The 22,471-nt window shown below is 35.6% G+C and overlaps 1 protein-coding gene across 5 annotated transcripts in view; it reads right to left on the bottom strand.

Moving 5' to 3' along the window:
* Positions 1-2,324: 2,324 nt before the first annotated feature.
* The window catches only part of Map2 (microtubule associated protein 2), a 277,851-nt gene continuing 257,704 nt past the window's right edge, over positions 2,325-22,471 (bottom strand). For 3 of the 5 annotated variants that reach the window (XM_076865590.2, XM_076865588.2, XM_076865586.2), the window contains 4 exons: positions 20,911-21,251; positions 10,286-10,367; positions 6,463-6,575; positions 2,325-6,230 (listed from right to left, as the gene is read on the bottom strand). In XM_076865590.2, coding sequence (XP_076721705.1) covers positions 6,015-6,230; positions 6,463-6,575; positions 10,286-10,367; positions 20,911-21,251 — 752 coding nt within the window. In that variant the 3' untranslated portion in view covers positions 2,325-6,014. Of the gene's footprint in view, positions 6,231-6,462; positions 6,576-10,285; positions 10,368-12,515; positions 12,609-20,910; positions 21,252-22,471 lie in introns of all 5 variants that reach the window. The other 2 variants (XM_076865589.2, XM_076865587.2) reach the window with 1 other exon arrangement.

Below are 22,471 nucleotides of genomic sequence, written 5' to 3' on the forward strand. Positions count from 1 at the left end.
AAGTAGAAGGGAGGAAGCTTGGAGAGCAAGCCTGTCAATATAACAACTTACTCAGCTGTGTAAGGGGTTTGGTGCCTGAAGATCAGTACTGGGTTAAGAACACAGCACTCCCTTGTCTAGGTTAGAGCAATGCCCCTCCATGCCCTTTGTTTGTTTTGTTGCTTCTACAAGTAATAGGCAAGTCCTCAGTAGGTTCAAGCCAACTGAGTAGAACAGTATTTGCCATTTCTTACTTGACAATGAGTTCTTTATCATAGGGTGGGAGAAACAGAGCAACAACTCCACCACATTTTTTCTTTTTACCTTGATTTCATGATAAATATGGGTGGCATGAGAATTACCAGACACTAATGTCAAATTAAGGTACTACTTAAAGACTTTTTTCTTTTTTCCTGGTGATGGGGACAAATCTATTAAATACTGGTTTTTCCCAGGGTCCTCATTGCCCTAAAGATTCTAGTCTGACCTCTCTAATTTCGCTGTAGGATTAGGGGGATTGTTAGAAGTAATCGGGAGGGAGAGGACAAGGCGCCTCATTCAGGGGTTACAAACTGTAAGTCTACAGTGCCGTTCCCATAGCGATAGGAAAGAGAATAAAGTGGGCTGGGTAGAAAAACAGGCCTAGTAGGGCATGTGGCCACAAATGCAGGCCCAATGGTGCCTAATCTGTTACCATTTCAAAAAAAAGATCCAAATATGGAGGATGTGTGAGTGTGAATTCTGGAGTTCAAAAAAACATTGCAGGTCAAACAAAGCACATCTGGAGGCTGCAGATCTACTACCCCAACTCAGGACCTAGACAGGAAATTTTAGTGGAATCCCAAGAGCAGAAATGGGAGTAGCTGAGTTGTATTTGTTCTAGCAAAGATATGGGAGTTCAAAAGGAAGCTTTAAGAAAGGATGTCTCCGATACTTCTTCAAGAAAACTGGTGAAGGATTTAGTGTTTGGAAACAGTTTTAGGTTGCTCAACTGTGTACTTTGGACAGCCCTCTAGCCCTGAATTATTTAGGTCACTGTTCTACAAGTGCGTGCCACTTCATAAATGAGAAGACGTTTCTCCCTGCAAGCTACCCAGAACGTTATTCTGTCATCCTACATTATATTTGAGTTATTCCTCTCTTCTCAAGGCAAGGAAAATCATCTCTGCCTGGTTAATTAATAAAAAGGGGAATCAAGAATTTTATTGTGATTCATGCAACTGGACAAATAAACGTCTCTCTCAATCCCTTGCAGGTTTTAAAGACTCTTTGGATAATAACATTGATGCTAATTCTAGAAAAAGATTATTATTAAAGAGAAACCCCAATGATTTTGCATAGATTGTCCCAAATCTGACCAAAGGATGACTCCATGGGAAGTGAAGAGACTGTTGATAAGAGAGGCAGGTTTTAGCTAAGTTAGGATATTTGAGGCCTGGCAAACCTCTAACACCAATTTCTGTTTCCAGTAACAACTTTGTAGTACTTGGTATCTAAACTGTTTGGTATCAGAGGTAGTGACACTGTCTGAAATAGTCTTCAGGATATATTTTTCTCTTAGAGGGTAGTGATGGAGTTTTCTCCTTAAGCACATCCTTAAACAGGGATCAGTGCTTCTCATATTTTCATGTGCAAATGTCCCAGCTGTGGGCATATTATATGTTGACTGGGCATGGGATGAGAATTTCCATGGTTAACAAACTCACAATTGAAGCTTCTACTTGATTTGAGTAACAAGAGATTAGAGGCTGATGAATAGTAATATATAGGATGTGCTGATATGGTATAGATCAATTCCTTTCCCTTCTGGCATTAGCTGTCTGACTTCACTTTGGAGGGAACATTTTCTTCTTATATTCTTCTTAATCTCCTTCCATTCTAACCACTTGTGAAAGAGTCTGTTATGTGACCCATCAGCATAAATTTTCAGGTAATCCAAATTGTCTGAAGATTTTCAGACCCCACATTTTGTTAAGCACTCCCAAGAAAGAAGCTTTTTTTGGGAAAATAGTCTGGAGTTTCTGGTGCCTATTATGGAAGGGGTGCCCTCCAGAGATTACAAGAAGAAGAAGAACCAAGAATGAAAACAGAAAGTTTCCTGATAATGTCTTTTGAGTGCCTAGATCCAGTCATGCCTGAGGTGGATATACCCATCTAGCCAGTTACTTGAAATAACTTTATGCTTAAATTAATTTAATTTGAGTTTCTGTCACTGCCAATGGCATTCTGTGGTTAAAAAAAAAACAAAAAACAAAAGAAACAAAACACAACCCAATTCTCTTATCAATCATGAGTTACTATAAAATTGCCTACTATAAGGACACATACACAAACTGAACTAGCAATTAGGTGACAAGCAATTTTATTTTGCAAAACAATCACTATACAGCAACAAATACATTTGCAAATTTGATTGAAAAACATGAGCTAACTACAACCAGCCATCGAAGAAATGCCTTTCTATGGTAACAGGCTCTAGAATTATCAGAAGAAAGAAACCCCCCACAGATTTGTAGTGGTGTGTTGGAACCTTGGAATCCCAGCATACAAAGTATACTTTTTGTTGATTTTTTTTTCTTTTTGCTAAAGTTGAAGTGGACTTTTATGATTGACAGTTTTGAGTTTGAAAATAGTCTTTTTCCTGCTGAGGGACTTGGCCTCAAATCTACACACCCAGGCTAAAATTTCTAGGTGTGAAAAAACAAACATCAGTGCTGATTTTAGCACAGCAGTCTTTGAAGGAATGCCTGGAATTTGCCTTCCTAAACCGTGAAGTCAATCTACTTTATCTTTGCTTCTTAGACCACAAATGGTTTACTTTCCTTCTTCTGGCATTGAAAAATAGGAGAAAAACTATAATCACAGCTGTGTCAGAATCAACATTTAGATTATTTCTTTGATAATGCTGACATACTGTTTTTATTTTGGCTGATGGTCCCAGTTCTGCTGTATTACTCTATGTGTGTGTATGGAGAAGTCTGGGCATGATCTGTACATTCTCCTTTTTAATGATACTGTTGCTTCAGCCTTCTTCAGCCATAACTCACAAAGGTGTCTTACTTATGGGTGGGACTTCAGCCCATCACCCTGCTGGAACTCAGCAGGTGAATCCAGAGAGAGTTGGTTCCTAAACGAACATGGCCTTGGAAGCTCATCATGAACTCGGATCATTCCTGCATTGTTGCAAGGTATCCAATTTTCAGTTGCAGGTGACCCAGAGAGAGGGAGTTCATTGGAGAAAATGGCCTTTTAACTCTTTAGAACTCTGGATTACTTATGTATTCTTAAACAGGTTCTCAAAGGCTAAAGCCAGAGAGAAACTGGCATTAGAGGATCTAGAAATGGAACTAAGCAGCTTTCATTTCTAGATCAGCGTATGTGTCCCCACAAAAGTGGTGTTCAAAAAGCTTAATTTGAGTCGTTATCTTAAGAGTGAAGGCAAGATGGGCTCCACCCCATTGTCCCATAAGAAGACATTTTCACTCTGTGCTTCTCTCTCTTGCTGGCACAAATTTTCAGTCTCTTTTTGTTAGCTTTATAAAGAAAGAATCACATTTTCAGACAAAACAAGGGCATTGATGTATTATAATTTTGTTGTGATTAGAAATAAACATTTGTTTTAATGCCAAATCTATTAATCTTGTATAATTTTTATTTTGGACATATGTCATTTTGGACATGTATTTATAAGAAAATGAATTTTAATATATAAATCATATTTACTTTGTCTTAACTTTTATTTAAAAAACATTAAAGTAGCTTGAAAAGAATTTTTTCAACATTAAAACTATTCTAACCAGCTGTTAACTTATTTTTTTCCTAGAGAACTTTAATCACTAACTAACAGTATCAAAACATGTAAGAAAATACCCTTGGTCTCCACACAACGATTCCATCTCCTATTTTTCTGGTGCACTTCAAGGGAACATGATGAATAAATTGCCCAGATTGATGAAATCTCACAGCAATTACTAGGCAGAAAACAGACACATCCATAAACCTACTCAGTGATTTCTAAGTTTTTAAAAAAATAACTGATTTATAAATGGTTTAAGACATGTGTGCCTGTGTAAACCCTAGTGGAGAAAGGATGGTGAGGTTTGTTCCCAGTGTCCCTTGGGACTGTCAGGTTGCCATGTCCAAAAGGTCACAAAGTGGTACCTGTGTCTCTCTGTCTTTGCCTCCCTTGGCCTTTTGCCTATGATGCTCATTGTTGTCTAGTCCACGCCCATCATCGCAAGCAACCTTTATATTCAGGAATTGATTTGACATATAGAGATCAAAGACCTAGAAGAATATTTTATTTCAACCATTCAGATCCAGCCTACCAGCCCTGAGCAAGAAAAAGAACATGTAAAATGCTAAAAACTGTCCATCCCAGTTGGGATAATAAGTCCTTGCCTTATTCAGGCCATGGACTATTTCATTGTTATTCGTCAGTCTAAGATGAATGATTTGTAAGTAGACTAATTAATTCACTTGTGATTTCTAGACTATATATAAAATTAAGACAATGTTACCTACTGATAAATAATACTAAGTCACATTGTGTTCTTCTACAGAGCACAATGTCGGAGTTCTGGAAAAAACTGAGTTAGATATCTGTGTCTCAAATGTTTCGTAGCTACAGCTTCTCAAAATATTTTTCCTTTCTGATCAGGGGATCTTTATTTTGGGTAAGGAAACCAAACACCTCCTGTCTGAGAATTTAATAAGCAGGTACTATTTGAAAGAATGGGAACACATGTCCCAAATTACCACTCTTTTTCAACTTTAGCAAATGAAAAAAAAAATAGAAAGAAAAAAAGAAAAATAAATCTTAAGAAGTTGGTTTCATGAATGATTATAGGAATAAAACCCAAACTATTCTGTGATTAAAAAATGAGATATATCCATAATCTAAACCAACAATCTGTAAACCCTTTTATGTATAACTGGACCCACCCCCACAAACTCCATGTTGGTGAAAGCAAAGAAAAATAATTTTTTCTAGCATCACGGGAGAGACTTGTATCTGGCACTAAAACAGGGTTACAGCTTTGAGTTGTTACAGAAAGCAACTTCATGCTAAAACTTTTTGTCTTTTTTAATGTATTTTTTTTAATAGGGAAGAGAACCCTGCTAACATCTACTTTCACATACCTAAAATCGCAACACCAAAGGGTGCAGGAGACACAGATACTGTGAATAAAGAAGTATAATATTCAAGTATATGAGGAAGTATCACAAATGGCCACAGAGAAATATATATATATTTATATCTATAATACTGTATCAAACAGATGGAAAGGGGGTGTGAAACTGGTAGTGTGGACACAAATCTAGCCAATCAACTGACATTCTAATCAGACATGAGTCCATCCTAATGAAAGTGCGTCATTCCTAAGAGATGCACTTTTACACCACTTCCTCAACCACAGCCCAAATGCTTTGTAACTAGTTTTTAGTTAGTTAAATAATTTATTGGATTGACATACTCTGATATAATTATCCAGGTCCCAAATGTTAATAACTTAATTGCATCTTTCTTCCCATTTATACAAAATAACACTTTAAAAAAACGTATTTCTTACATGCTCTTCCCTTCCTGCAATCAGACTTCTTGATTTAATTTAACCTGAAATAAGTTACAATGGGCAGTTTTTATCTTTTCGCCCAGAAACAGAACATTGAAATGAGCAGCTTGGATTTTTAACAAGGCCTTTCAGAATGTAGTGGATAGCCTTCAGGCACATGAAAGGTAAAAATGCAACTTTTAAAATAATAATAATACTCCATGCAAAACAGAGCAGAGCGAAAATAACTGCCAATTGAACCCATGTAAAGCCAGTATGTTCCTGTTGCAAATGGAAATCAGGTCAATTTCTGCATATACTATTCATTTTTTTTTATAAAATTGTAACAATTACTACAGTTTGGGGATGAGATTATTTATCTTATGGTTTGTAAAGAATGGATATAACACCTGCTCAGAGCCCACTCCTGCCAAGAGCTCATGCCTAAATATTATGACTCCAGTGCTAGATGAGAAGTATTCATAAGCCCTGCTTAGCAAGTGCCGCAGTGACATCCTCAGCCAAAGTGGCAAGCTGAGGAGATTCCAGCAGGTTGATGCTTCCAGATGAGGAGACGTTGCTGAGTCGCCGGGGTGATGCCACGCTGGATCTGCCTGGGGACTGCGTAATGATCTCAGCCCCGTGGTCCACTCGGGCCTTTGCGTGCTCTCTGAAGTTCAATTTTTGGCTGTCAATCTGTTTGAGACAAGCATCAGTTCTCATTAACTCAAGCATCTTCACTGGCCCCTGACTCTCTCCCTGTGTTTCAGAGCTGATACTAATGTGACTTCTTTCCAGCTCTGTCATTTGTCTAGGTCTTCAATCTGGGACCCATTTTGACAAATCCTATTTCACAAGAACTTTCTTTCTTTCTTTCTTTCTTTTTTTTTTTTTTAAGACAAGGTTGATTCATGTTTTTGTTTCCTACCTTGACATTACCACCTCCAGGTACATGGTGGGCGTTGTCAAGTGATCCCACTTTTGCTTGGGCTTTTTCTTTGAAATCCAGTTTTACACTCTCAATTTTCACACGTCCACCACCTTTGAGAGGAGAAAGATTTTTAAATGCCTTACTAAAATTAAATCTTATATTGTGATGACTATTTACCCCAAATGATTATAGTAGATAGACCAGTGAAGACTACAAACTTATTACCTCTTCTATCCCTCTAAGAGTGAAAGGAATGTAAAAGGAATCTTTTAGAATTTATAGTACATACTATTTTCCCCATATGAAAAAGGTGATGATATCCTTCTTATTATCTTATATGAATTGCCTCACATGTTAATACTTGTCTTCTTTACTTGTGTCTACCTTAAAAAATCAGTGTAGGTTTTCTTATTGGTGTCATAAAACAAAACAAAACAAAAAAACACAACAACAACAACAAAAAACTTTGAACTCTCAGTTTTTCAATTCTAGAGGAAAAAGTTAAATTGCAATTTTAAAAAGTTAAATTGAAATTCTTATGGTAACAAGTCAACTTATCCAAAAAAATTTTTAGAATAGAATGGTACAAATACAGGCAAAATATAGTTGGCCTTTGATATCCACAGATCCTGAATCTTGGATTGAATTATTTCGGAGAAAAAAATTGCATCAGCACTGAACACATACAGACTTTTGCCCTATAATCTCCTAAACAATATGACTACTAACACACATACACACACACACACACACACACACACACACATCCCATCCATGTTTTAAACACTAGATAAACTAGGGATAGAAGGAACTTACCTCAACATTGTATAGGCTACAAACCTAGATATATGTATGATACACAATACTACAACATGATACTATAACAAATATATATATATATATATATATATATATATATATATATATATATATATATATATATGTTGTAGCATAACAACTATTTGCATAGCATTTACATTGTGTCAGGGATTATAATTCTGAGATAATTTAAAATATACAGAAGGATTTGCATAGGTTAAATGCAATGCTATGTCATTTTATATAAAGGATTTGAGCATCTATGGATCTGAATATCTTCAGGGGGTCCTGGAACCAATCCTCCATAAATACTGAGATGACTGTCTTCATCTGTAAGTTTTCAACATTGATAACTTCATTAATGAAATAAGTCAGGAGCTGAGTTGTTTATGACCTTTAAGACCTTGCCACCTTAATTAGCACTTGGAGTCATGGAGAAAAGATCTTAAGATTCTTAGACAGATGCCGTAGGATCAATCTGACCCTGACTTTGATCTGATAATACTGAAACAGAGTTTTTACCTTGCCATTTCCTCTAATGCTAACTAGTCTGAGACTCGAGGATCTGCTGATTGTTAGAGTGCCACATTCTACCCTTCACTGAGGTTTTCTGCTGGGATTATAGGTGTGCACCAACACTCCTAGGGCTAGACTATATTTATCCTACTTGTTGGTTGTGATGGGATTAGCATGATTCATAATGATTCATAAAAAACTAATTATCTTGGATAGACACTGGAGGATGTTGGGCTTTTAATGACATAAGATCAACCTCTTTGGGATCTTATTTTCATATTTTCTTTTTTTTTATTGGTTATTCTAAACATTAATTTTCATATTTTCTGATAGTCTCTGACATTAATTGCTCTCAAGCTTCCTTTTCTGAATATGTATTGTCTCAGCATAATTTTGTTGTTAATTTTTTTCAAACTCAATTTTGAAAGGAAAAGAAAAATAAAATTCAAATATGGACCCAAAATATATTTTTTTAAAAAGGAAACTTGAGTAGTCTAATTCTGTTGATTTCCCACTGGAAATTCTTATTTGACTATCAGAGAAACACATTTGAATTCAGAGATCTAATCCTTTGATTGTGAAGAACTCTGGCACCCATGAGGAACTGTAATTGTGAAAGACTAAAATATTTATCAAGTTTCAGAAGGGAAGTGCAGATATTTCGATTTGTGCCTCCAGGTGTGGAATTGTTTGCTTTACTTTCTCCTTAGAGACCACATATTTCAAAGGAACTTGGTAAAGTGCTTGCTGTTGTTAAGGATCATCATGGATTACTTCATTATGAATTTAGTCTTCTGACTCAATTACAATAGAACCAAGAGCCAGATTTAGAAATAGGTGGGAGTATCTGACAATTGTCTTTTATGACCAATAAATCATACATAGAATATGGTTTGCTTATTTGTGTAAGATTTTTCTGTGCATCCCAGCCCCAAGTGAATTCAATTAACTTTATCTTCACTGTCTAGAATGAAAGAGCCCATTTTGTATTCTGCAAGAAATTGACTGAGCAGTACAAAGTCAACTATGTGTTAACAGACTCCAGTTTTATAGAAAGGGAAATTATGAAGATATGCAGTATGGGACACGTCCCTACTGTCTCATGAACAGCAGAAAAGCTAATTCCAGTTTCTAACTCCTTGACTTGCTTCATAAACACCTTTTGACAAAAATGAAAGAAGCCTGGTTTCTGGATATCTCCCAAGTTTTTATACATTTTGAAACTTATTCTATCTATTTTTGATTTCAATCAATAAGTTCTTTGTAGTCTTCTCCTGGCCAGAGGTCTTATTCAGCCCAAATGTTTTTTCCATATTTTTATTGGTATATTATAGTTATAAATAAAGATGGGATTCATTGTTACATATTCATACACATACACAAAATAATGATATAATTTTTCCAATATCATCTTCCAGTATTTCTCCTTTTCCTCCCCTCTGCCCGACCTGCCTGGTTCCTTTCCTCTACTACACTGATCTCTCTTCAATTTTCATGAGAACTCCCACCTTTCTTCCCTTGTTCCTCTTTAGCTCCCACATATGAGAGAAAACATACAGCCCCAGACTTTCTGAGTCTGTCAGCTCAGTTAACGTTTATACCTTGTTTCTGATTTGAGACAATGATTAATGGAAATAATCTATTACCTGGTTTAGAAGTTAAGATGCCAAATGTGGATGGTTACAACCAATTACTTTCCTTTTGTCCTTACATAATCCAATACAAATTGTATCAAGATATTTTCAATAAAATCACACACTTGGCAGATATCCATTATTACACACATGGAAGCAGAATTTAGCAAAAATATATATGATACTCAGAGAAAACAACTCATATTATGTTAGACTTACACATCAAAGGGTGACCCCCACCCTTGAAAAGCAGGTATGTATATAAATTCTACTTTAGAGCAGTAATCCTAAAAGATATTTCAGAACACTGAAATGGGGTCTATGGTCAAATAAGTTGGAGAAGCAGTGCACTGTGCTGAGGATTCATAGTTTTGATCGACCAGTTAAAGGATGTGGGAAATTCATCAGATACATAAGTTTCTTTGGTTGTGCTAAGGACAGTTCTTATTTTACAGAATGTAGGCAAACAATTTCATAAAAAAATGTTTGGAAATACTGCTTTTGGAGTCAATCTTACTATGTATGAATTCATAACTGAGAGTATTTCAGACTATATGTTTTGAAAGGTCTCCAATAAGCATGCTGAACACAGAGACCCATGCATCTATGCACCTTTTAGCTCTTAACCTGTTCTATGACATGTGGCCTATTAATGGTAATTGGGTTCACTTGTCTCAAATGAAGATGCCTTGAAATTTTTAACTTAAGTTTCTCTCAATAAAAGCATAAAATATCAGGATTTTGAAATATCCTTCAAATTAGATGTTTCACAAGAACAAAAAAAAAATTGCTTGCCAATTTCCTGAATCTAATTAGATATTTCTCAAAGTACTAAAAAATGATTCATTTACCTGGTCTGTGGCGAATATTCTTCAGAGAGCCACATTTGGATGTCACATGGCTTAAGTCTATCTTCTTGGTGACAATTTGTACCTGTGTGAATCACATAAAACACACTTAAAATAGTTTTAGACATGGAAAAACCCCAAACTCATACAAAAAATCTGGAAATATGCACATTTACCACATGCAATGGCATATCCAGAAATCCAAATTGAGGTATATGCTTACAAATAAACACACACACACAGGAAAACATACTTTCCATATGTTTTCCCCCATGTTTGGACTGGAAAGAAGAGAACCCAAATGAATGAAAATCCTGGAACAGAAGGTTTTATTAATAGAAAACAGATCATGCCATAAAAGCATAGAAATATCTGTATTAATAAGGCCAGCTTCCAATCAGAGAGCGAAATTATACCATATTAAACCTTTCCAAAAGCAAAGAGCCAAGAGAAGTGATGCATTATTTTTTTATAAAGTGCTTTTTACATAGAAGTGACCAACACTGCTCACAGTTACAAAAATTGTCATTAAAGGTTTAAGATACAAGAAGAAGGTTCTCAATGTGCTTTCCTAAACTTTTACAATTACAAAATTGCCATATCTTGGCTAAATGGACTTTTTCTATCACAACAAGTTATAAAATGATGGCAACATCTTTTTTCTTTTTATCTTTTATTGAAAATGTTTCCTCTTCCAATATTTGAAGCAGTGCTGCTGCAAGTGATCCATTGTCCATTTGCATCAGGAGTATGTGGGAAATACTAAGACAGGAAGGGATGAGCTCAGAGTATCTGCATATTTAAACAAGTGCTTCTTTTCTAGAGGGAAGTTTAAGACTATTGTTTTGGAGGTTTGAGGCTCCAACTTATTTTAATATCTTTTTTTAAATTTATTTTTTAGTTGTCAATGGACTTCATTTTATTTTTTTATATGTGGTGCTGAGAATCAAACCCAGTGCCTCACACATGCTAGGTAAGCATTCTACCACTGAGCCACAACCCCAGGCCCACTTTAAGATCTTTAATTATCCTAATTTGTCCTTTTCTACTGTGTTTTGGCCAGCGGTGACTGCAATACAAGGTAAGATGCTCCATTTTCTGTTACCATTAAGGGAATTATTAGGACTGGAGCTGCATCTGTGACCACCATGTGCTGTTCATTTACAGTCAGGGAAACAGGGAGGAGGGTGACCATATCAGTGTAAATACTGACCCTGAGGCTCAGACCAGAATCCTTGAAGGAGCCCAGCAGACAATCCTATGGATTTACCATGGTAATGATATTTTTATGCTCAGCAACAGCTCCTTGAAGAAGACACTTATTTCTTCCTCCTCATTGCTCAACTCCATTTCTGCCCCGTTGAGGAATGAGTAGCCAAGAGTTATCAGACTATTAAGGATTCTGTATTTGATACCCTGTAAATTACTTGTACCACAGATTATGAGAGCCTGCAGTTTAGATGACAAGATCTATCAAAATAGAGTTAGCATGATCTGCCTTTTAAAAGTTATTCTTATTTTATGAAGAAACATGCGTGTTTTTTTTTTAAAGCTTGAGTTTGTCTGACTCCTTTTACTCTGCCTCAACCACTCTTAAGAAAATAGGGGTTCATGTCTTAGTTCCTTTCATAGAACATTATTTCCACTAAATGAAAGAGGGAAAATCCCAGCAAGATAAATGTGTACTAAGACTTGAATCCCTTCACTCTGAATTATAGATGAACCATGCTTTGCCAGTTCTGTATTATTCTAAATGATATCCTTGCTCTCATGAATAATGAACGACTGAAGGCTGACATTACATACTTTGGGCACTTTCAAGTGTTCTCAGTCTTTGTCTCAAGGGTAATCTAAATGGAGCTGGAAAAGGATGAGCCAGCTGATTTTTTCAGGGAAATAGAGACAGCAGGAGGAAATACCTTGAAGACAAAAAGGCCAGCAAACCAAGTTGGTAAGTAAAGTGGATTTGCCATCCTCTGGAAAACCATGTGCATCCTGACAAGGTTTTCTTTACCAATGCAAAGTGAGAAATTCGCTGGTGATCTTACAGGAAAGGATGGGAAGTCCATCATCACCCACGATGCAAGGCTAACAAGCTACCACACCAGGTGACAAGTGCACAGCAGTGAGAGGGAGGAGTGTGTTGGGGGGAGGCAGGAAAGGAAACCGAGGGCCGGCTGTGCAGGTAGCTCCACACAATCAGGACAGCTTTCTGATTGAAGCTTCTACTTACATTTCCGCCCCCAGCAGAATGTTTGATGTTATCCTTGGAACCACATCTTGACTGAACTTTGCTAAAATCGATCTTCTTGTTTAAAATCCTAACCTAAAAGGAATTGGATGTAACTTCATTGTGCATTTTTTCTTTTAAGATGCTGGGTAGAGAGAACCGGAATGTATAGCTCCCAAAAGGCCCCAGACTCCCTTCATGTACATATTTATTTAGGAGAAAAAACTAACAATGGAACAGAAGAGCAGTTAAATCATGTAAATATGAACCCCTATTTTTTCTGTCCCTCAAGGGACAAATGCCAGAGAGCCTTAGATGTTCCAGTTGTACCCAGGTATAATCTAGAAAAAACTGGAGGGACAGAAAAAGAAAACTTGTATAGACTTGGATCGTCTGTGATAGGGAGGCAGCCAATCTTGTCAGCATCATTGGGTCTGAGTGGTATATAGTCCATTGTGGTTCAGCCCAGGATCCTAGAGGACAAGCCAGTGGTCCCACGGTGTTAGCCATCACAACTGTTAATCATCTCCTCCACTGGACTTGCCTGATCTGTTCATCCACACTCTCACAATTGGTCTGGCTCATGGCTGCAGGTCAAGATTTCAGGGTTCTCATTTGCCCTGGAGGAAAAAGCCTGGGTCAACAAAGAGACTCCTGGCTTGCTCTGTTAAAAAGGACTATACAATTCTCTTATAATTTTTGGCTCCATGCCCTCCTGGGAGTCCCCTTTCTGGCAACTGCTCAAGAACAATCATCACCAATAGATGACCTCATGGAAGCATTTCCACTTCCAGAGGTAAGGAAACGAAGGCCCATTGGTTAGCTGTGTTGTATTGGGTCATACATAGTCCAGGCTGTGGGTGGGCCCAGCAGATTAGAGGTGAGGTACTTTATTTTTATTTTCAGAATATGCATGTATTTTGAAGACAGTAGCAGATCCAGACCTGGAAAGACATTGTTCCGGTGTAATATAATGTACAAAGCTGTGATCTTGTGGCTTTTTACATGTGTCTTTTGAATTCTGCATGTTTTGAAGGATAGATAAACATGAAAAGAAAAGTTGTTATTGTTATTACTTGTTTGTTTTGTTTTGTTTTTGGCTACTGCTACTTCTCTTCTCCCGCTCTACAACTAAAGAGAAATCACATCTTTGACACTTTAGGAAAAAGTTTAGCTTCCTATTAAAAAAACAAAAAACAAATTCACTAGATGTACAGCCATCTCCAAGAATATTAACACATCTCTTGGAATTTGCAGAAAAGACTTTAAATTCAAAAGGACATTGAATTCTGACTATTTTTAACTAGGCAAAGCTGAAATCACAGTGCGTGTCTAACATGGACGAGACAGCTTGTCCCTTACAGAGAAATTTCATTGACAGCTCTCATTAGCAGCCTAAGGGAAGGGCCTCTTGTCAAAATTTGAATTCAGAAGACAAGATGACTAGGGTATTCTCTAGGGCAAGGTAAAATTTTTAACTTAAAATATGTGGGGGACATCACAGAGTCCACATCTAACATTGTAAGTGTTGTATTGTAAAAGTTTCACTTAAACTGCAGATGCAGATAGTTTTAGACCAATACAAACCATTGCATTTAAAACATCATAGACAAATTCTTTTCAGGAAACAAATAATTATTGATTTATTAAATCTAATAATAATACTTTAATATTCTCCATGAGTAACTAGTTATTTTGTAAATGAAACAGTTCGTGTGAGCCATTTCACTAAGCCTTGGAGAAAACAAAGTATTTTATATTTCATTTATAAATTTTAATTTAGAAATCATGAGAGTACCAATCAAGTGACTCATTACTAAGTGATCCAAAGCCAAACACTAAATCAGATTCACTTATTGCAAACATGGAAATTCCAAATTCAGTTGCATAAATCTGTTTTGACTTTAACATTTAATCAATTGTTTGACAACTTTTATGATTTCCAAAACTAATGATTCAATCCCAAAGCATCACACTGCCAGCATTATTTAAAAATGATTTAGAATCCTAAAATCCTGAAACTTAAAAGCTAAGTTTTGTTAATTTCCCCCAGATTTTCTAGAGAGTTATATATTTTCCTGGGACACAACTAGCTGCCCTTTTTTGGTGACAGACTTTCTCAGCCTATGTATGCTCATCCTGTAGTGTGAAGTAGACTTCAGATGTGCATTAACGGCAAACGTTTTATGAACTCCTATATTGCAATAACTTAATAGTGAATTATTTTATCTAAAGGCAAAGGATGACAGAATAAATATAAATGGTCCATTTAGACTTTCATTCAACAACTTGCTTAATGGTTGAGGGGAGGGAAACAAAACCACTTTGGACAGAGGACACTTGATATTTACCAAGATTTAAGCTCTAGTTTGACAACTTAGATCTTATTCCTTATGACTTATTCCTTATGACTCTTATTTATGTCTTAGAAAAATTACAAATTACTTCTCGCCAAAGATCTCTTGGGTCATTTAAAAATAATTGATACCTTAGCATTAATCCCACAAATAACAAGAGTTTTCAGAAGTCATTCCATGGAATAGAAACATAAGTGGCTGCTATGAAAGAGCCATATTTCATCAGTCTTTTAAAATCAAAGAGCTGAGTTTTAACTTTCTGGGTTTTATGGATGGGTCTAAATAAAAATATAGTCTTTTGAGAAGGAATTTTCAGTTCAGAAAACCCCCTTTTTTTCCCTTACAAGCCTATGTCAAGCAAAAATCATTTTAACATCTTGGAGATTATCTAGGAAAAAATATAGCAAACTTCTATTTGACAAACAAATTTTCTACACTCATGGTATGCAAGAAAAAAATGGAATAACAATTACTCAAGAATATCTCTAAACCACATTTTAATCTTTCTCAATTTATTTCAACTAAAAATCTACTTGCATTATTAACATGAAATGGAGTGACTTGGAAGAGTATGATGATCTTTTCTTCTGCACACTTCACAACAGAAGAAAATAATATATCAATCAACTGGATCATCTTCTTAAAGCTCTTCAGTACTCAAATTCCTCTAAACTCCTCATTGCTTATTAGTGCATCAAAACTTCTTAGTGTGGCAACCAGAATTCTCAGCAGCTTTGAGTTTTGGGATCTTCTTTCCTGTTATACTCTTTATACTTTGTATTTTGTCCAGACTACATTCCATTTCATACTTTAAGGGTCTTATTTACATTTTGTACTTCATCCCCATGTTTTTTTTTTTTAAGTTATCTCTGTCTAGAATGCCCACATTCCAAGTTGAGTCTAACAGATCATCCTTCTAGGGGCAGCCTAATCAGTAATTCCAAGAGGTGGCTGGCAAAAAAGGATTTTAGACTCATGGGTTTTATCCAAATGTTGGTAATTCACTTGCATGATTGATTGACTTTTCATTCACATAATGCTCATATAAGCTTGAAAAGTTGTATAAGTTAATAGTTGTATGGGTTAAAGCAATTGAAAATTAATCTGAATTATTTAAACTTTTACTAATTCTATCTGATCTTCCACCATGCTAGAAAAGAACATTGTAGTTACCTTCTGGATATTCCTTGGTGACTCTAGCAGGATTTTATCATGATAATTCTATTGAAATGATCAGTCACTATACTGTTTTTCTACCTCTGTTTAATTGTTTCTTTATAAAAACTACCCCCTAAAATGGGGTCACTCTTGGAAAGGATAGGAAGACAAAAAAAAAAAAAAATGATGTGCAAGAAAGAACAAATCTCTCTTACTGTTTAGTAAGCTTATAGACCCCATTTTGAGATAAATGAATTTGATAAACTATAAAACAATAAGTAAAATAAACTCTGTCAATATAATGTAAGGAATTTTCAGTGACAAGCCCTTTTTTTCTTTCTTTTCCATGCTGGGTTGACTGACAAGATTTTAAACTTCATATTAATCCTCTTCTTTAGCACTATTGTAGCCCTAAGGAGATGAAAAGAATTGGCTTGGAAAGATCTTAAAATTAAATAAGGGCAAGACAATAGGGGAGAACAGAAAACAAGACAAAACAAAAACCTTCCAGTTTGCCTAGATGGCAGGGACCATGCCTGACGTTTCCCATTCCCCCTTTGTCATAGGGCACCCAGTGGTCTTGGTAAAGCTTGGTGAAAGAACAGACACGTGAATAAAAACAGACAATCTTTTTGTCTTAAAGTTTATAAATGTGTCTATATGTTAATAGTATCACACAGTAGGTATTCCCAGTGGTAACTCATGATTTAATGTAATAGGTAAATATCTTGTTTTGCTATAATGTAATATGTGCCTCCAGAATTAATTCTGTTTTCTTACTTGAATATAAAATTAAAAATAAACTATTCAATTAGCATGTAAAAGCCCTACATGTGTCTGAGGATAATGCCTAAAACTTTTAAAGAAAATACAAAAAAATTCTAGTCTATATTTCACTGATTGTATTTTTTCTTTCCTTCTTTATCACTCCCTCTTCTCCAATTTAAGCTCCTGTTTCAGAAATACTGCTTTAAAAAAAAAAAAAAAACAGCTTTAGCTTCCATTTTGTGGCACAAGCATTTATAGACTCCTAGAATACCTAACTGCATGTTTTTTTGATGATTTGTAATGGAAAAATATTGTCATACTTAGTAGAATCCTGCATTTAAGAGTTTAAAGTAGTGTGAGCTTTCTACTCTCAAAGATCCATGCTGCATCAGTTATACTGATGTCCTTGCTGTTCCAGAACATTCTAGGCTCGCTTCTACCTCAGGGCCTTTGCATTTATGGTTTTCCCACCTGAAACACTTTTTCCTGAGTTACCAAGTGGTTTATTCCTTCACTTCCTTCGAGTTTCCATTCAAATATCACTTGCTCAGGCATTTCCTAGCCATACTATCAGAAATGCAATTTCCCCTCAACATATCCCAAGCCTCTTCCTTAGCTTTGTGTTTTTTCCTGTCTACACTTTTTAACATATTTTTCTGACATTATTTTTCTTTGTTTGCATTTCCTCCTAGATCATTAATTCCATGAAGGCAAGAATGTCAGGAATTTTTGACTGCTTTGTTTACTGCTGTATTCCCAGTTATCTACAACATAACATGGTGCACAGTAGTTCATTTGTTCTTTCATTGTATTTAATGAATATTTAATCACTTATCTATAGAACATATAATTTTATATACCTTAGTCATTTTTGTTTGCTGTAATTTTTGTCACAGCATGTGAAAATAGTAATTTAAAAGAGCTTTCTGTGCCAAGGTTTTTATTTTTCAATCATATAATAGAATTTTGAGGTTATCCTTGTTGAATAAATGGTTAAATAGATGCTGTATTGGTATATAACAAATATGAAATATGAAAAAAAATCAACATACTTTTCAAATTTATGTAGTATACCAATACAACATATATTTCCTTAGAGTATCAATATAACATTATTTGCATTGTTATTTCATTAAAATATCATTAAAGTTCAGAAGCCTCAAAATTCCATCACATGATTACAAAAACCTGCACAGGAGGTGCTGTTAAATAAAACTGCCATTTCCATGTCATGTAACAAAAGTTACAGCAAATAAAAATGACTAAGGTATCTAAAATTACATACTTTTACAGATTGGTGATTAATTATTCATTAAATAAAAATTAGTCTCTGACTTTGTAGCTCAGCCATGAAAAGATATTAAAAGTTATCCATGCAAGGTGTGGGTAACGTGAAGACTTCTGTTTCTTACTCTGTAAAATGTGAGGGTTGAATTAGGAGATGAATATCTTTGACCTCTAACATCTTTTAATTAATTCAGTGAATCCATAAGAATTGAAAGAGAGAAACCAGACTGTTTTTTTTTTTCTAGAACGTAATAATATTTTTCCTAGGTTCTAGTCTAATGGATTTATCTACAGAGTTTTTTTTTTCCAAAGCTAGAGCAACACTGGGAAGAATCTTTACATAAGGATGTATCTTTACATAAAAGTTGGTCATTGCTCTTTCCTTAAACAGAAGTATGTTTCTAACCACTCTGGTTAGCCTCACTGACCTGAGGATGGCTGACTATGGTTATGAAAGAAGCAAAAATATATAGTTTACAAAGTAATCGGTCAAACCACAGACATGGCCTTGAAAAGATCATGATCTAGACAATGAGCAGTAAATGAAAACAACCGCTGTGAAATGACTTCATTTATAATGTTCAATTATTACAAAGGTGCATAAGTTGTGCATTTTAAATATTGATTTTCACAAGCTGACAGGGTGAAAAAGCAACAAAACACATAGGATTATTCCACATATCTCAAAGTACTTCTAAAAAAGCTAATTCATAGGAAAGGTAAAAGGCATTCATCCAATTGTTGCCTAATTTCTTAAAAACTACATGTTTAGAGATAGTTCTTATCATATAGCTATTTAATCCAAGTATCTTTATTCTTAAAAAGCTAATATTAGTTGAAAATTTAGAATTAATGTAGATTGAGGAGCTAACTAAATAGAGATAGTTTTAAATTAGTACACTTAATATAGTTTTATCTATAACTTGAGTTAAATGAACCATATTATCTACAGTGAAACTATGACTGCATATGTTCTTTCCAATAAAATGATTTTTTTTCAGCTGACAAGATTAATTTTATTGAGTTCTATAAAGCTCATCATATCTTCAACTAATTTATCTATTCCATTAGGCATTGGTTGGCATCATTGAACTGAACCAATAAGCACAGCCTCTCTAGTAATTGAAAATTGGGCTTCAACAAAAAGCTAAAGGGCTATCAGCACAAGACCTACACATACAGAAGAGCAATAAATGTTCATATTGGTGGAAAATAATAAAGTTTCTGGATTGGGGAAATTAATGGGTTCCCACACATTGCTATTACAAAATCTGGCTCCCGCAGAAAGCTCCCCTTTTCATTGCTGTGACCAAAATTCCTAACAAACAACTTAAATAAGGGAAAGTTTATTTTGGCTCACAGTTCCAGAGGTCAGTCCATGGTCATCTGGCTCCATTGCTTTGGGCTTGAGGTAAGGAAGAACATCATGGTAGAAGGGCATGGCAGACAAAAGTTGCTCAGCTCACAACAATCAAAAAGCATAGAGAAAAGAATGGGCCAGGGACAAGACATAGTCCCTGAGGACATGCCCTCAATGATCTACTTCCTCCAAACATGCTGCACCTGCACACAGTTTCCTCCACCTCCCAGTAGTCCATTTAAATTATTATTCATCCATCAAACAGGCCAATCCAATGATGAGGTTAGAACTCTCATGATCAAATCACTTCCCTCTGGACATTGCTGTATTGGGGATGAAACCTTCAACACATGAGCTTTTGAAGGACATTCCAGATCCAAATCATAACACTGTGCCTTTCTCAATGTTTCTGGATAGGCCAATTTTCATTGAAATACTCTATGATAATTGGGAATAACATGCTGATAGCTTTTCTTTAACTATGCATTTATAGATGCTCAATTGGATAATAAAAGTCTTTAACATATTATCCTGATAATTTCTATGGAGCCCTACCATCGATTTTCTTTCTAGTCATTCTATAAAGTAGGAGCTATAAAATTCCAGTCAAACCCTCTGGTTTAACATGCTAAAAACACTATTCAATACAGTTAATTTTAAGTAGAAGTTCCAATGTTATAATTTTATTCATAAGGATTATATAGAGCTGTCTATTCATTATCAATGGAAATACCTGGCCTTTGTTAATACGTAGGCAATATTAGGCAGAGAAGTAAGTGGGTGAACCATGCTCTGAATTTGGAGGAAACATAAGAAAATGGTAAAAGATATCATAGAAAATCCTTGGGGAAAAAGGAAAGAGATTCAATTGGAATCACTGAAAGATAGTAAGATGAGCTCATGGTCAGGATCCAAAATAAAAAACTCAAATCCATATCAGAAATGTAACTTCATTTCCTATGTTCATATCTGAATACTACACCAGTGAAACTCCACACCATGTACAACCACAAGAATGGGATCCTAATAAGTTATACTCCATATAGGTATATGTCAAAATACACTCTGTCATGTATATCTAAAAAGAACAAAAGAAGGAGGAGGAGGAGGAGGAGGTGGTGAAGAGTAGTAACTTCAATCTCTTAAGTTTAAATCCACAAAGCCATAAAGATACACTCAGGAAAGATCTATTAGGTTAGGTAATCAACTAAAATATTCTATATGGTTAAACCAATTGTTATCCAATAGTGACCAGAAGAAAAAGATGTATCATGTGATTTTCATTATATTTTATAAGCTAGCTCTCTCAGAAAGGCCCAGACTCAGCAATAAAATATAATCAGTAACTCTGTAACACCTCCAACTCCTGTGCATTTTAAGAACTGTAAGTTCATAACCTGAGGAAAGTGATATAATAATGAATGGGATTTTATTTCTGGCAGCAAATATGTGTCCATGCAATTCTTACCTGCCCCCCTTTAGGCTGGTATTTGATGTTGTCTGTTGATCCGATTTTGGATTTGACATTCTTCAGGTCTGGCAGTGGTTGGTTAATAAGCCGAAGCTGCTTGGGAGTGGCAGGAGATTTGGGAGGAGTGCGAATGATGGCGACTTTCTTCTCACTGGGCACCAGAATGGCAGACTTGGGGGTTCCTGGTGTGTGAGGAGTTCTGGGGTAGCTGGGGGTTCCAGGAGTGCCTGGGGTGCGTGAAGAGTAGCTTGGTGGGGTGCCAGGAGTGATGGCAGTTGATCCAGGGGTAGTGGGTGTTGAGGTGCCACTTTTCCCTGCTCTGCGAATTGGCTCTGACCCTGTATTAATACACAACAAACCACAGCATTAGAAAGTTCTCAAGACATCCTTTGTCCCACAGATAGTTAAGAGTTCATGTGTCAAAAAACCATTTTCTACTTTTATGGTTGTTAAGGCATATAGGCTGCCTTTAGCTGGAAACAGAGTGCACAATTAACTTGGTATGCGGATTCCTGTTAACTGAAGATTCTGAAGGGCATGGGTGACCATTCATTCCTTTAGTAGATTCTTTCTGAGATCTGGGTATATATAAAACATAGAAGTTGGTATCTATATCACATAGATTTAGCCTGTTTAGAAAGATGTTCACAGAATCATGTTTCAAGGTCTCTCCCTCAGCTTATGTGGAGGAGCACTGTGAATTTTGCATTTATTGAAAGCTATCAGACATTGTTCAAGTACATCATTTATTCCCTTTGTAAGGAAACTTATCTCAGTGCTTCATACTAAAAAAAAAAATCTATTGATCTCTAGAAAACTTGGTTGTTCCAAGAATGTAGTCACAGTGAGCCTAGTGTCTGGTGGTATTTTTCTCCTCTGCTTTCATCACTAGTTTGATAGCTTATAGTCAAATCAATAATCCTGCACTGTTAATTACACGGGATCTTTGGAGATGAATTTCTTTGCTTTAAGTTGAGCTCAGTTGCATTTTATTAGTTTACTCCTTTCCTTTTTTTGCTATTGCTATGTAGAGTTAAGATAGGCCCAATGTCCTTAGATTATCAGGGTATCAGCTATGCTTATTACCAAATACTACAATGAAGTAATACAATAATATTTATTACTAAATATGCATGTGAACACAAATGAAACTAGAAATTCAAAACAGCACTGGTTCAGAACATTTAAAAAAGCAATGTATATGGGGATATATTTTAAAAGGCAGAGCACAGTGGTTTGAGGAAGTAGATTTATGAAGAAAGTGCCATTTTGCTTCCATGGCAACACATACAAGCATTCAAGATGCTCCTTTAGGGAGTACTTCGTGCCTTGTCTTGTCTCATCATCCTTGAAGCTGCTGTTGATGCACAATCTCAACTTCAGATATTTGGAATAACAGTCTCTTCCCTGGACATTACAAACACTTAAATGCCCTTCCTGCTAGTTTATTATTTGAATAATTAATTTTTGCTATGGTAAAAAAGAGTTCTGGTGAGGTCAAAATGTAACAAAGATTTCAAAGGATGCTAATACTTCATGAAACTAAATGGTGTTGGAC

The sequence above is a fragment of the Callospermophilus lateralis genome, chromosome 9 (genome assembly GCF_048772815.1).
Source record: "Callospermophilus lateralis isolate mCalLat2 chromosome 9, mCalLat2.hap1, whole genome shotgun sequence".
Classification (NCBI taxonomy): domain Eukaryota; kingdom Metazoa; phylum Chordata; class Mammalia; order Rodentia; family Sciuridae; genus Callospermophilus; species Callospermophilus lateralis.